The following is a 16783-nucleotide window of genomic DNA, read 5'->3' on the forward strand; positions in this document are numbered from 1 at the left end:
TGTAACTGATAGAATTTTAAAAGATAATCTCAAAATTGAAACAACAAAATTATAAAAATTTAAAATCTCCATAGACTACTCCACACCCCTCCCACAAACCCTCCCCCAGTCTCTAGTTTGAGATAGACTAGTTTTGCCAGAAACTTTTAGGCAGAAGATCATCCAGGCCCATTTTTACCAACTATTTTACCCTTTCCATTTCTTGCCACATTTTTTCTTTCTCACAGAGCTTGTGAGCTCTGGCTTGCATTTTGCTACTTCCTATTTTTATGCACATTCTATTTTGTATTTGTATATTTGTATTTTGTGTGGTATCTTTCTATTTTGATTAATCTTCCTGTCCTAGGAAAACTCACTGGTTACATTTGTTAAGTTGAAGAAAACCTTTTCCAACAAGCTTTTGATCACGAAGTCTAATCACAACCTCTATATTCCATAAACCCTCAGCAGTGAACAAATACGGTATTTTATGTATATATGAATATGTATGCATGCTAGTTTTGTGTGTTAGTGTAAAAGTTTTCTATTTTATTTACTTGTGAGTTTATTCCATCTTCCACCTAAACTGAGATTCTCGAAGTTTCTTCATTCTTATCTATCTCATTTTATCAAATAAAATCTGCTTGATGGTCCAAGTAGCCAAAGCTACATTAGATGCTGTGCTACTACTGTGCTCTCTAAATTTTATTTACCTCATGCCAAACTAACCTTAGTTGCTTCTGCTGGCTTAATTTCATCGCAATTTCTATTAGATGATTTGACTTACTAGGGGAAATAATCTTTACTGTCTTGGTTTGGAGCCATGGTTGTCGGCACATGCAAAGATAGAGTTATGCAGACTGCAATCAGGATTTCCCTGTCTCAGCAGCTGAAGCTTGGGCTCTGAAGCTGGACTGTCTGGGATTAAATCCGGCCTCCACTCCTTACTTGTTATGTCATTTTGGGCAAGCTGCTTACTGTCTCTGACAACATTTTCTTATCAATAATATGGGGATTGTAATAATTCCAAACTCATAGGGTTTCTATGAAGATTAATTGAGATAATCAGGTAAAGCATCTATACAGTGCTTAGGCCAAAGTAAGAACTAACTTTTCAGCAAAGGTTCACACAGTTTCTTCTTTAAAGCTAGGTTACCATTCTCCTTTCATTTTATATAACAACCTTTCCTACCCGCATGATCACTAGGGGTTTAGACCAAATTATCACCCACAATTCAGTATCAACTTGAGGTAACTACAAAACCAAGAATTTATAACAAGCTTAACAAATTATTTCATGCTGGCATATATCAGAACTTACCCCTTAACACCCAAATGGCGCCATCTAGGCTTCCACTTTTTAGAAAAATTTCTGCTGCAATATTCACAATTTGACATCTCGGTGCTAACTTCTCAGGCCCTGTAAGTCCTTTTAAACTTGTAAAATGTATTTTTAATTCATATAGTTTATCTAAGACCTTCCTTCCCTAGAGTTAAAAAAAAAAAAGACAAAAAAACCCACTGAGTATCAATCATTAAGAGTATTATAGAGGTACAAAGTCACTGATAATTATATAGAAGTCAATTATGCAATTTGAATAATTCTAGACTGATGGTTGTCAAACTGCTCTAAGACTCTCTCCTTAAGCCCTTTCCTGCTCAGCCACAAAGATGGAAAGGGAAGGTGAGCAAGCAGGGCTTTGTCTCATTAACCACGCCCACCACTGGGCCCCCTTTCATCGGTTCTCCTTTCATCTGTTTTATTCACTGAGCCTCCTCTAAAGATTTCATTTGGCAAAAGGATTTCATGCCTTAATGTGGAAAGCTACCCATCCTATGTTTTTGCTCTTCTTCTGTTGATCACCCTGAGATCCAGGAGGGAAAGTCAATGAAAAGATTATTTCATATGAAATTTAGATAAAGAATGATAGAAAATGATAGAAAAAAAGGGGGGGGGATAAAATTGTTGTCTGAAAATTGTTTTTTTGAGTCAATAGGCTAATTATTTCACATTGTCTACATAAAGGCTGTCTCTAGGGTGGACATCAGAAATTGGACATGTGTTATTATTTTATACCAAGGTCAGCAAAATTTTTCCATTAAAAGCCAGACAGTAAATGCTTTAGGCTTTGCAGGTCACATTTGGTCAGCTGCATATTCTTTTTGGTTGTTTTTAAATTTCTAAATCTTTAAAAATGTAAAATACATTCTTAGCTCATGAGCTGTAGAAAAACAGGCTGTGGGCCAGATCTGGCTTTTGGTTTTCAGACTCTTGTTTTATATTATATTACATGCTATTTTGAGTCAGATGCATATTATGATGTCAAAGTACTTTCAATCTGACTGTATAAATGAGTGCATTTTTCAAGGGATACCTTAAGTTTAATTTCAATGGTTTTACTTTTATGTTCAAAATGGAATGTTTCATTAAAAAATTCATGCTAAGTAAGATAATAAAATACCCATTCTAAATAAGATAGTTAACATTTAAAATTAAAATACAGGCATTGGGACTTCCCTGGTGGTACAGTGGTTAAGACTCCGTGCTTCCGCTGCAGGGGGCACGGGTTCAATCCATGGTCTGGGAACTAAGATCCCACATGCCACGCAGCACGGCCAGGAAAAAAAAAAAAAAAAAGAAAAGAAAAGGGCACAAATTCACCAACTGCTTATATCCTAAATAAAAATAACCAAATAAAGGGGACTTCCCTGGCGGTCCAGTAGTTAAGACTTCGCCTTTCAATGCAGGGGGTGCAGGTTTGATTCCTGGTTGGGGAGATAAGACCCCACATGCCTCATGGCCAAAAAAACAAAATAAAACAGAAGCAATATTGTAACAAATTCAATAAAGACTTTAAAAATGTTCCATATCAAAAATAAATCTTTAAAAAGAAACCAAATAAAATTAAAACATACTCCAAAATTTCAGCAAAATCAGTCTGAGTTTTAAAAAAGGGTCTTCTAACTAGGCAGTCCTCAAATTCTCAGGCATTAAATACCCAAGAAATTAATGCTATGATAGACTTTAAGCTAGAATGTGAGAGCGGAGCCAAGGTACATTTTGCCCATCCCAGGCCTACCACACAATAAGTGCTAAACCACTTAGAAGACGTTGGAGACTGGAGACCTTCTGTACAATGATTATTTAAAAATTATTTTCTTTTAAAAAAAATTCATGAATTTTGTATGTGTACCTGAGTGACCATGTCCTTAAATATTATTTCAATTGTGAAACAACCTCTTTATACAAAGAAGGAAGGAATAAAATATACATTTTAATAGTTGATTCAATAGTAACCCCACTCTCAACCATCTTACTCTCCATCCCTCAGCACTTCTCCCTATTTTGGATTTTTCTGTCCTTTACTTTACTTAACTTTATTGAATCTATAACTCCACCACCACCTCAGGGAAATCTAAACAATGATAGCACAATATGGTCTAGAATCACTACACCACTTCTATGGTGAGCTAAGCCTCAAAGGTAGACATGAAGATATATGGTATACAGTATTCAAGAGCATCCTAAGAAGTGATTTTAAAAGAGTTCTGTTAATTGTTAGCATCTCGGGTTCATCTTAAGAGAGAGCTTCCAAAATTATAATACTACCAATACTCAAGAGCTGGCAAGATAAATTCTGAATTGAAAGGTGCTTCAAATAGATACGATATTTAGCACAGCTTCCTAAGTGTTCCTTATACTGAGATTCTTCATAGTAATCATAGATATTCTTCTCATGCCATCTCCTTTCCGTATTTGCCTAATATACCACCTAATAATTCACTTATTGTGTAAGTTTCGATTTGCCACCCGTAATGATTATTAGCAAATTTTTAGCAAATTATTAGCAAATTTTCAGGGTTAACCTATATTCTGCTCAAAAATTTTAAACTAACACTCTATATACCAAGCCAAAATAAAATTTAGTGAAGTACCTTGGACCACTGCAACAGCTTGTGGTAGAAGTACATAGCACTGATTCCAATTCTTCCCAGCAAAGTTTTATCTACTTCACTGTTTTGTGGATCTTTGCTAACTGAAACACAAAGTAGGTATACGGAAGAAAGTGAAACAGTCCCTTAGAATGATGGAAAAGGCAAATTTAATATGGAATTAGTGATATTACCACAAAGACCAGGTATCAGCAAACTATAGCCCATGGGCCAAATCTGGCCTGTGGCCTGTTTTTGTACAGCCTGTTGAGATTCTAAGAATGGGTTTTATTTTTAAAGGGTTGTTTGAAAAGAAAACTGTGTGACACAGATTATATACTGTGCGTGCAAGGCCTAAAATCTGGTCCTTTACAGAGTTTGCCGACCCTGACAGAGAATATAGCAGTGAAGAGCTGATGTAAAAAGAAAGGTCTCAAAAATATACGAATTTTGTTGACGTGGCAATAGTGAAGATAGTAACAACTTAATGATTCAAAAATTCAGATGCTCCACTACAATTTCTTAGCAATAGTTTTACCAATCTGAATGAAAAGAAAAATAAGAACATGAAACATCTGATATTCTATTGACCTTTTATCATTATAATCTAATTTAACAATAAATAGACGGAAAAATTTATAAAAACAAGGAAAAGTATCTAAAAACTGCAGTGTTAACTTATCTCCAACATGGAGACTATTAAGAGCTTTATATGTTATGAACATTGTACCAGTCAATCCATCAATCAATAATAAAGAACACTGTATCACCCTAACACACAATACTCAGACAAAAACAGTGACATTTACTTGTTTCAGCGAATTCACAAAATGGAACACCTGGTCTCTCTTCTTTACAGTCTTTTGTCAGTGTTTCAGCAATACAAGCACAAAATCTCTGGAAATCTGCAAATTTTTCACAGCCCAGTTTTATGTTAATGTATAAATTTCCCAATTTGGTCCAGTCACCTTTTTCTTTATAATGCTATGAGAATTATTAAAAAGAAAACAAAAAATGCAAGTTGTCATTTATGCAAACATATTATGGGGTAGGCACATGCAGGCATCAGATATACAGAAATTAATAAGACAATCTCTGCAAACCTTATAAACTTACTGACAAGTGTTACAACAGCAGTAACATGTTACTGTACAATTTGCTTTTCTGTCCATAGCAATGCCTCTGTAAGTTCCAGATGTCAACATACACTTGTTTTAATTATCTAGCTCCTAATGTACTTAATGATGTCACCCTCAAACCTGAACTACACAGTGGAGATAGATTTAAGGAAAACAGATGATTAGCAGCATGATTTGAGCTACTTCCACAGCAATACACTATTTTACTACTTTTAGAGACTGCATTTTACAGTTAGTTGGCCATTTATGATTTGCAGCCCACACATAATTTTGGGCATTACATTTCTTCTACAAAAGGCGCTACAAGGTAAATTTCAGTAAACTTACTATCTTCCTATTATTTTCAATTCTAAACTGAGAAAGTTTCCCATGCCAACAAAAAATCGTTTCAAGGATATAAATTCTAATTTAGACTAGATCAACAATTACTAGAATGAGTACAAAAATGATCTTAAATTAAAAAGTACAGTCATCCTGAAAGTCCTCTATTTCTTATTCAGACTTTAAATGCTTGGAGAGTGCACAATAACCTTGGCTTTACCCTGTCATGTCACATACTGCAGCCACCTATGGATCTCGACAAGAAAGCCAAGTCATTTGTGCACTGAGGGAGTCCGCCTAGTGACAAGAATTAAAGGCTAAGCTATAGATTATTATAGCTTAACATAAGTCAATTTTAAACTGAACTATTTCGAGAATTATTTTTAGAACAGTTCACAACTCTAGAAATTATGTTTGCATTTCAAAGTATTAACCTGCAAAAAATTAAACTTCTTTTCCTTCTTTTCTCTGTGTAACAGCCGCATTGTAAAACTTCTCTAAAACTGGGTTACTATCCAAAGTTTCTTTGTTGTTATTGGTTTTCGGAGATCCCAGAAATTTATTTAAAAGATAAGCAACATACCTCTATTTCATTCAAGGCTGACTCTAAATCACACTTCCAGTTCTTTATAAACTGCCTCATCTGTAACCTTTAACAATAAAAAAGGGTTAATTATGTTCATCACCCAAAGAGTCAATATTGGTCCTAATTCATCTGTTCTATAAATTATACCTAAGAGACTGGAGAAAGAGAAATATACTATAAAAATTATTCAGCGCTGAAGAAAATGGCGACTGCACAGATACCTAACTTATACTATTTCCTCCTAAACCACAGGCAACGAGGAGGAAAAAGCAAATTCCACATGAAATCATACCTTCATCCTAACTTGAAGACAGAGAATGTCAAAACTTTAAGATAATTGTGATTAAAAAGAGAAAAAAATTAAATCACAGCACTTGATCTCTACTGCTCCCACTTCACCCTCACTGGTCCATAAGGATTTGTGGCAAGCAAATAACTGACCAAAACAAAACAAAGCAAACAAACAAAAATACTTGTAGGGGAGAACCAAAAAGGGAAACTACCAGAGGGATCTAACATTGATTAAGAACTACCATTACAAAGACAAAGTCCACACTAAATTTGAAAATGCTAAGAAAAAAACTGTCTGGGTATATTAGAACACAAACCACACAGAAGGAACTTAAAAGTTTTGTATGATTTAAAGAAAGTGATCTGTGAAATGTATAGATAGCTTCTGGGAAAGAAAAAAAGACAAAAATGAAAGGAGAAGCACACCGGCAACTGGGAAGAGGAGAAGAAGAAAAGGAGAAAAGAGGAGGGTCCCATTAAACTAACAATAGTGTGTGACAGCCAACTATGGGGTCAGTTTTGGTAATTAGTCCCGATGCTTTATAAATTATTCCAGAGCATTAAAAAGGAAGGACAAGTTCCTAATTTTTATCCGTTCATCTGTCAATGGTCATTTAGGTAGCTTCCATGTCTTGGCTATTGTAAATGGTGCTGCTATGAACACTGGGGTGCATGTTTCTTTTTGAATTACAGTTTTCGTCTTTTCTGGATATATGCCCAGGGATGGGACTGCTGGATCATACGGCAACTCTATTTTCAGCTTTTTAAGGAATCTCCATACTGTTCACCATAGTGGCTGTACCAATTTACATTCCTACCAACAGTGTAGGAAGGTTCCCTTTTCTCTACACCCTCTCCAGCATTTATTATTTGTAGACTTTTTGATGATGGCCATTCTGACTGGTGTGAGGTGATACCTCATTGTAATTTTGACTTGCATTTCTCTAATAATTAGCGATGTTGAGCATCTTTTCAGGTTGGCCATCTGTATGTCTCCTTTGGAGAAATGTCTATTTAGGTCTTCTGCCCAGTTTTTGATTGGGTTGTTTGGTTTTTTGATATTGAGTTGTATGAGCTGTTTATATATTTTGGAAGTTAAGCCCTTGTCGGTTGCATCGTTTACAAATATTTTCTCCCTGTCTGTAGGTTGTCTTTGTTTATGGTTTCCTTTGCTGTACAAAAGCTTTTAAGTTTCATTAGGCCCCATTTGTTTATTTTTGCTTTTATTTCTTTTGCCTGGGGAGACTGACCTAAGAAAATATTGCTACGTTTTATGTCAGAAAATGTTTTGCCTATGTTCTCTTCTAGGATTTTTATGGTGTCATTATATTTAGGTCTTTAAACCATTTTGAGTTTATTTTGTATATGGTGTGAGGGAATGTTCTAACTTTACTGATTTAAATATATGAAGTTGTCCAGCTTTCCCAACACCACTTGTTGAAATGACTGTCTTTTCTCCATTGAATATTCTTGCCTCCTTTGTTGAAGATTAACTGATTAACTGTGTGTGGGTTTATTTCTGGGCTCTCTATTCTGTTCCATTGATCAGCATGTCTGTTTTTGTGCCAGTACCATACAGTTTTGATTACTGTGGCTTTGTAGTATTGTCTGAAGTCTGGGAGGGGTCTGCCTCCAGCTTTGTTCTTTTTCCTCTGGATTGCTTTGGGAATTCTGGGTCTTTTGTGATTCCATATAAATTTTAGGATTATTTGTTTTAGTTCTGTGAAAAATGTCATGGGTAATTTGATAGGGATACCATTAAATCTGTAGATTGCTTTGGGTAGGATGGTCATTTTAACAATATTAATTTTTCCAATCCAAGAGCAGTAGCATTGTTTTAAATTACAAAATATTGGGGACAACTTAAATACCCATCACTGATTGAATAACCTAAAGTATATCCATAAAATGGAGTACTCTGCATTGTTTAAAAGATGACAAATTTCTGTATGGACTGATTTAGATTGATTTCCAGGATATACTGAGTGAAAAAAAGCAAATTAAAAAAAAAGAGCATTATTTTCTACACTATATGTAATAAAGAAGTAGATATAAGAAAATACATACATATCTGCTCATTATAAGAGGATAAAACTGAAAGACTGGTTACCTCCAGTATGTAGGTGGAAAAGAGGTAGAGAGAAGGATGAAATGGAAACGGTGGAGCAGGAGTAAACTGGAGTAACATTGCTCATTGCATCTTTTTAGTACAGCATTGACTGTTAGAACAGACAGCAATTTTTCACATACTTCCCTAAATAATTCAAACCAACTAGGATGTGGGATAACTGAAAATATAATACAAACAGTAATAAATAAACCTAAATGGTCTACAAATGAATAATCACATTGAATGGGCATAGGAAAAAAAAAGAACTAAACAAAATAACTTAGGAAGCAATATTTTGGCTGAATACTATAATAACCTTATACTAAAAATGTACTAAATTTTTTTCCCACAGAGGTATGGGTTAGCAGTTCTGAAACTACTTTTTGTGGATCGTAAGACTGAATAAATGAGCAAATATATTGTAGATAATGAGAGTCAGGTTTCTCACTGTTGGAGAAAGAATTTATAAATATGAAAAAGGGATGGCTAAGATGAACCTGTAGTGCTGGATTCGAATCAAGCTATCAGTATGTACTCATGTTTTTTGTAATATATATAAAAATAGAGAAATAAATATATATATCTTGTGTGTGTATGTATGTTGTGTATACATACATATATTTCCTAGCCCTGTCCACTGAGAAGACCTGGCTGCAATGATACTCTAGCAGCAATGAACACATTCAGGTCTTGGTTTTGAAATACCATTCTCTAATAAAAGGAACGAGAGCTCCTTGGAGAAATGGTTGCTGCCAATGTTGGAGCAGGGAAAAGAGAAGATGAGACTTAATTCTGAGGCTTCAAATAACACAAAAGTGGTAGAAAAACGAAAAAAAAAATGATGAAAGGATGTAGGAACAAACCTGAAGGAATTCCCAAAGGTCAAATTTGGAACAATTTGAGCAACAAAATAAATAACTATATTATTAGATTATAAGTAACCCATAGAATAAAATAAATAGCCATGAGTTCACATTGACATAAATTTTGAATAAGTAAATAAATGGAGAAGGGACAGCTCTTCTTTACTGAAAAATTCCAATTAATAAATGTAGAAAAGGGAGGGACTTCGCTGGTGGTGCAGTGGTTAAGACTCCACAATCCCAGTGCAGGGGGCCTGGGTTTGACCTCTGGTCAGGGAACTAGATTCCACACGCATGCCGCAACTAAGAGTTCGCATGCCACAACTAAGGAGCTGGTGAGCTGCAACTAACGAGCCCACCTGCCACAACTAAGACCTGGTGTGACCAAATAAATAAATAAATATTTTTAAAACCCCCCAGCAATAATAGCTATTTTAAAAAAAGGAAGCATGCTATTTAAAAATAAATAAATAAATGTAGAAAAGGGACTTTCTTGGTGGTCCAGTGGCTAAGACTCAGCACTCCCAATGCAGGGGGCCCGGGTTCGATCCCTGGTCAGGGAACTAGATCCTGCATGCTGCAACTAAAGATCCTGCATGCCACAACTAAGGCCCAGTGCAGCCAAATAAATAAAATTCTTTTAATGTAGAAAAAATGGGGAAAATACAAAATCACCATTGGGTAAATACCACAGTAGTAACCTGTAGTAAACAGCCATTGAAGAATACTAAAATTAATGTATGAAGTTTTGAGGAGAAACAGCATAATACATAATGCTAAAGTCTCTTCCCCAAGATATTTATTCATTACAATAGGACAAAGAGTAACTTTACAGTGTAGAAACTTGGCAGATAATCTTTTTAACTAAGTGATAAAGGTTAACTTAACCAGTAATAAGATATACTGAACCATGTGCATCCTACTACAGTGCAATATGATCTGTAGTGAGTTAATGGATTTATACCAAAATTAATTTCCTAGTTTTGATATTGGCACTATTATTATGTAGGATGTTAACATGAAAGGAAGCTAGATGACGGGAACATGGGAATTCGCCACACTAATTTCTGCAACATTTTTGTAAATCTAAGATTATTTCAAAATACAATTTTTAAAGTCAGTAAATGTATGTTAACAAATTTCCTAGATTATATACACACCTAAATTTTCACTTATGTCCTGAATATAAATGTCAGAATTCTTTGTCGTAGCCTTATTCACTGAAAGCGAAAGTCTTTCAAATGAACTACAGCTAACTAAAAATTATAATCAAAATCAAAATAAGAATGTCCATTAAAATTCACTTCCCTGTCTAGAAACGGGTAATTATTTCAAAGAACATCAGAAGATATAAATTCAAATATAAAATAATAAATACTAAATTTTTTTTTCCTTCTGCCTTGGGGCTGGGTCCATATCCCCAACCATGATCTACACATCTTAACTACCCAGAGTTATTTTTAAATTTTCTCCTTCACTAATAAATAGGTCACCAATGTTAATACCTCCTAAAAAATACAAGATAACTGTTGTGAAGCAAGCACACAGGAAGGGGGAGAGTGCATAAGGATACAATTTTCAAACTTAGGGGTTACCAAATAAATTGTCATAATTTTCATATGCAACATAAATAGTATTAACTATCACTAAAGGAATTTAAAAAAATCATAGAACCTGAAGAACCTTAAATGTGCCTTAAATGCTGGTGTTTGAAGGGAAGTAGTATAATTAGAGCTGAAATTCCCTAACTGCACTATGGCATCCAGAGCACTAGAGCAAATTCACAGGGGCTCCTCAGGTCATTTTAAATTTTCAAGTGACATCTGTCAGACACTGTCAAACTGCTATTAACTTGTTTGGATTTAACTACTTAATAAATGGTACTGTTAATGTATTTATTTTGGCCTCTGGACACTGTGAACCAAGAAAGTTTGGAAACCTCTGTACTAGAGGATAATAAGAAATGAGATAAAAACAACTGTGGAAGCTCCTCTGAAGGAGGGAGCTTTCTGGGCACTCTCAAGGACTTTGGTGGTTGATATCATTTGCACTTTATAAAATTTGATTTTGTTAAAAAGTTACAGTTCATTTAAATACTTAAAATTTGTATACTTTCCTCTATGTATGTGACAGCATAATAAAAATTTTTATAGAAGTCATGGCTTTCCTTTTTCTCAATACAGGTATATTATGGTACTACTCTTACAATTAGTACAGGTTTTTTTTTTTTTTTTTTAAGGCCTTTGGAGGCCCATAAACTGAATAGAGAAAGTGAACAAGTAAGAGAAAGAATGAAGGAGAGGGCTTCCCTGGTGGCTCAGTGGTTAAGAATCCACCTGCCAATGCAGGGGACACGGGTTCGAGCCGTGGTCTGGGAAGATCCCACATGCTGTGGAGCAACTAAGCCCATGAGCCACAACTACTAAGCCTGCGCTCCATAGCCCGCAAGCCATAACTCCTGAAGCCCAGGCACCTAGAGCCCATGCTCTGCAACAAGAGAAGCCACCGCAATGAGAAGCCCGCGCACCACAGCAAAGAGTAGCCCCGCTCACCGCAACTAGAGAAAGCCTGCGCACAGCAACAAAGACCCAACACAGCCACCGATCAATCAATCAATCAATAAAAAGAATGAAGGAGAGACATTAAAGTATTTTATTTAATGTGGCAAAAAGTGAGAGAGAAAAAAGAATTAAAGTAATTTGTATACACATAAGAGAGTGCATTAAGTAGAATCAAGTAAGTTATGAAACAGAGCAAGGGAGACTTTACATTTGATCTGCCAGGCACTGAGATGAAATCAGGTACTGAAAAAGATCTGGTGAGGCTGGCCAGGAGGGTTGGCTAGAAGCAGCTGATGACAATGTGACTAGGCCATAGCCAAAGGAAGGAGAAGGGCTTAGGGTGAGCATATGAACAATAATAAGTGCTTTGCCTTCATCCTTTTTAAGTCCCCACCAAAATACATATATTTTAGTCCTAATTATAGTGATTCTTCTTACCTGGATTTCATTTCCAGAACTTCAGTTATTTCTTGCTTGGAAGCCTGTACTTGGTATAAAAGCTTAATAATATAGTTAAAGTGTTCTGGGTCAAGTACCATCCCAGCTTCAACAAGCTGTAGAAGAGGGAAAACAGTAGTCATTCTCATAAAAATATGAGAGTCAAAACCAATGTGTGTGGAAAAAAATGAGACTGATGGAAGAAGTGTAACATGGAGACAAACAGAATTAAAATTCATTTTAAAACTTTGAAGCATATTTTTCTTCAAATATTTGAGAACCACAATAAGACTGCTTACATCAAGAATTTAAAGCAAAAATGAAAATAATACTTTTGAATGCAAACTTGTATATTCTTCCTGTTCTCCAAGTTATCTCAACCACTTTATCAGCTGTACCTCATTTGGTACTCATTCTGTCTTTTAGTAAGTATAGCACTGGTGGTTGTACTGTATCCCTGATGATAAAATTCCTGAGAGGTATTAAACTGAGGTTTTCTACAATGACTACAGGTGAGCAGTAATTTCTTTTCATTTTTTTAATTTTAAATTTATCTATCTATCTACCAGTTTTGTTGAGATATAACTGACATGCAGCACTGTATAAGTTTAAGGTGCACAGCATAATGATTTGACTTACATACATCACGAAAAGATTACAGTAATTTGAGTGAACATCCATCATCTCATATACATACAAAATAAAAGAAAAAAATTTGTTTCCTTGTGATGAGAGCTCTCAGGATTTACTCTCTTAGAACTTTCATAGAGAACACACAGTTGTGTTCATTCTATTCTTCATGTTGTATAATACATCCCTAGTTCTCATTTATCTGATAACTGGAAGTTTGTAAGTTTTGACCACCTTCATCCAATTCCCAATCCCCCACCCCCTGCCTCTGGTAACCATAAATCTGATCTCTTTTTCTATGAGTTTGTTTTCTGAAGTATAATTAACCTACAACACTACGTTAGTTACTGGTGCACAACATGGTGATTTGATATTTCTGTACATTACAAAATGATAACCATAAGTCTAGTTACTGTCACCATACAAAGATACTACATTATTACTGATTATATTCCCCATGCTGTACATTTCATCCCTGTGACTCATTTGTTATGTAACTGGAAGTTTGAGTAATTCTTGATTCAAAAAATTTCCAGGCAAGTAACTTTGTCAAGTTTTGTAATATGGTACTAGAGGTATTCACTGAAATATTTGTTCATCTGCTAGAGTGGTTCCAATGCTGCTTCCTAAAGAGAATGGGTGAGAATTGGGTGTTTTCCTGCTATTAAGCCTATTCTAAAATGAATGGCTGGGTAGTACCAAATACTAGGAAATATTCAACAACAGTAAAAATTTTAATATACCTTTAAAAAGCTGTAAAAATTTTTGTTTTTCTTTTTGCTTAATGCCAAATAGAAAATTAACTCCTTGCCACCATATTCTTATCTATCTGCTTTGTTTGGTAACAATGTCCTATTTATACATTGATTTGTGTATTTACTTTTGTTATATATGACCTCAAATCTTTTTGAAAAAGAAAACTTTCTTTAATCATCCTTAAGAAGTAGAGATGAGGACAGTTCACGAAGCTGAAAGAAGTCACCTCGAGTGCTTACAACTATTTAATTAAGGGGAAGCCCTGTCAGTCACTGGAGTCTGTTTATAAACCCTATTTTGGGAGAAAAAGAACATTTCTGAAAACAGAATTCTTTGGCATTAAGAATGTGAGTAAAAGGCAATTTAAGAGTGTAAGCAGAAATCATTATTTTCTTGGTTATTCAGTATTAGAGAATAAAAGGGATAAAATGAAATCATACCTTGCAAAAGATATCAATTAAAGCAGGTACAGCATTCCTTAATTTCATAGTTGCCACACACTCAAATGTTTTTAGTAATATTTTCAGAGCAGGCTGGATAAAACAAAAAAATTACACTCATTTTCATGTCTTCTTTCAGTACACCTTAAGTTTCTCAAATTCGTTTATGCTGAAAAACACAAGTGTTCTCTACGAAGTATTCAACAAACAGAAATGTAACTGCTCAATTATACAAACAAGAAATATAACAGATACATTAACTTAAAGTATTAGAAAAATATATTTTCAGGTTACTTACCAGCATTTTAACCATTATGCTGAGGCTCATGACCTGAAACACTTCTCTCAGTAAACAATGTTTGAGTAAAGAATTGAGAAGGTTATTTACCACTTGTAGATCAAAGTGTATACCCGGAGGGAACTTTCTGTAGTACGCCATAAACGTGTTTACTAAAAAGGAAGAAGTATATGTTAAAGTTATTTGCTGCTTTTAAGATATTCATCTTTCCTAAATTAGACAATCTTTCCATATTTAAAGATCAAGTAGTATAAATTCATTTTCTTAAAAGGTACACTTCCAGTATCAGAAATACTTGATGAAAATAAATTAAAGCAAAAGTTAATGGCAATAACATGTTAACCAAGATGTTAGGCACTAGATTGGGAGCTAACTTATATGCTACCCACAAAAAACAGGGCCAAACTGCCTCATACATAATGGTCTAAATACGAACTCCTAAGGAGCCACACTCCCATGGAGACTTTAGGCAGTGGCCTGTTTAGGGGTGGATGCAGACAATTTTGACATATACCCCTTCTTGCTGTTTTAACCCCCACCAACATGTTGACCTGGGGATATTTTTATTCCAATTTATGATATGAACATTCTACCAAAAATTATAACATTTCCTTTGAGAAAGTAGTTTCTTAACGGACACTTGGGTTGCTTCACATTTTACTGTGAAAAATGCTGCTATAAACATGGGTGTACAAATATCTTTTGAGACCCTGCTGTCAATTCTTTTGTGTATATGTCAAGAGAAGAATTGCTGGGCCATACAGTAACTCTAATTTTAATTTTTTGAGGAATTGTCATACTGTTTTTCCACAGTGTCTGTACTATTTTACATTCCTGCCGATAGGGTACAAGGGTTCCACTTTCTCCACACCCTCACTAACACTTGTTTTCTGTTTTTTTCGATAGCAGTCATCCTAATAGGTGTAAGGTGGTACCTCAATGTAGTTTTGATTTGCATTTCCCTTAGGATTGGTGATACTGAGCATCTTTTTACATGCTTATTGGCCATTTGTGTATCTTTGGAGAAATGTCTTTTCAAGTACTTTGCCTATTTTTGACTCAGGTTTTGTTGTTGAGTTTTAGAGGTTCTCTGTATATTCTGGATACCAATCCTTTATCAGATATATGATTTACAAATACTTTCTCGCATTCTGTGGGCTGCTGTTTTATCTTGCTGATATTGTCTCTTAATGAACGAAATTTTAAATTTTTCATGAAGTTCAATTTGTCTATTTTTTCTTTGTTCCCATTGTCTTTGGTGTCATAGCCAAGAAATCACTGCCAAATCCAATGTGTGATGCTTTTGTCCTTGTGCTTTCTTCTCAGAGTTTTATTGTTGTAGGTCTTACATTAAGGTCTTTAATCAATTTTGAACTAATTTTTGTATATAGTGTTAGATAAGGGCCCAATTTTATTCTTTTGCTTGTGGATATTTAGTTTTCCCAGCACTAAAAAACTATCCTTTCACTAGTGAATGATCTTGGCATCCTTCTCAAAAATCATTTGACCATATATGTGAGGCTTTATATCCCGGCTGTCTATTCTAGCCCATTGGTTTATATGTCTGTCTTTATGCCAGTACCACACTGTTTTGATTACTATAGCTCTGTAGTAAGTTTTCAAGATAGGAAGTATGAGTCCTCCAGGTTTTTTCTTTTTCAAGATTATTTCGGGATTCCTTGGGGATCACTTGGGAAGTAATGACATTTTTTTTTTTTTTTTTTTGCAGTATGCGGGCCTCTCACTGTGTGGCCTCTCCCGTTGTGGAGCACAGGCTCCGGACACGCAGGCTCAGCGGCCATGGCTCGTGGGCCCAGCCGCTCCGCGGCATGTGGTATCTTCCCGGACCGGGGCATGAACCTGTGTCCCCTGCATCAGCAGGCAGACTCTCAATCACTGCGCCACCAGGGAAGCCCCTGACATTTTAACAATACTAAGTTTTCCAATCTGTGAACATGGGATGTGTTTCCATTAATTTATCTTTAATTTCTTTCAGCAATGTTTTGTAGATTTCATCGTACAAGTCTATCACTTCCTTGGTTAAGTTAATAAGTATTTTATTCTTTTTTATGCTATTGTAAATGGAATTGTTTTTGTAATTTCCTTTTCAGATTGTTCAATATCAGTGTATAGAAATGCCCAGATATGGCTTTTTAAATGTTGAGGTAGTTTCCTTTTATTCCTAGTCTTTTGAGTGTTTTTATCATGAAAAGGTGTTGAATTTTGTCAAATACTTTTTCTGAATCAATTGAGATGATCATGTGGTTTTTCCCCTTCATTCTGTTAATGTGGTTTATTATTCTGATTGATTTTTGTATGTTGAACTATCCTTGCATTCTAAGAATAAATTCCACTTGGTCATGGTCTATGATCCTTCCAATATGCTGCTGAATTTGGTTTGTTAGTTTTTGTTGAGGATTTCTGTATCAATGTTCATA

At 35.0% G+C, this 16783-nt stretch overlaps 1 protein-coding gene across 1 annotated transcript in view; it reads right to left on the minus strand.

Annotated features, from left to right (window-relative positions):
- Positions 1 to 16783, minus strand: part of TOPAZ1 (testis and ovary specific TOPAZ 1) — a 68236-nt gene that overhangs the window by 14719 nt on the left and 36734 nt on the right. Inside the window, exons 10-16 of the mRNA XM_019946664.2 lie at positions 14346 to 14497; positions 14048 to 14140; positions 12222 to 12337; positions 5956 to 6022; positions 4722 to 4896; positions 3916 to 4016; positions 1301 to 1466 (exon numbers count right to left, since the gene is read on the minus strand). Of these exons, the coding sequence (XP_019802223.2) occupies positions 1301 to 1466; positions 3916 to 4016; positions 4722 to 4896; positions 5956 to 6022; positions 12222 to 12337; positions 14048 to 14140; positions 14346 to 14497 (870 nt within the window). The remainder of the gene's footprint in view (positions 1 to 1300; positions 1467 to 3915; positions 4017 to 4721; positions 4897 to 5955; positions 6023 to 12221; positions 12338 to 14047; positions 14141 to 14345; positions 14498 to 16783) is intronic.

This window comes from Tursiops truncatus, chromosome 10 (genome assembly GCF_011762595.2).
Source record: "Tursiops truncatus isolate mTurTru1 chromosome 10, mTurTru1.mat.Y, whole genome shotgun sequence".
In the NCBI taxonomy this organism is placed as follows: domain Eukaryota; kingdom Metazoa; phylum Chordata; class Mammalia; order Artiodactyla; family Delphinidae; genus Tursiops; species Tursiops truncatus.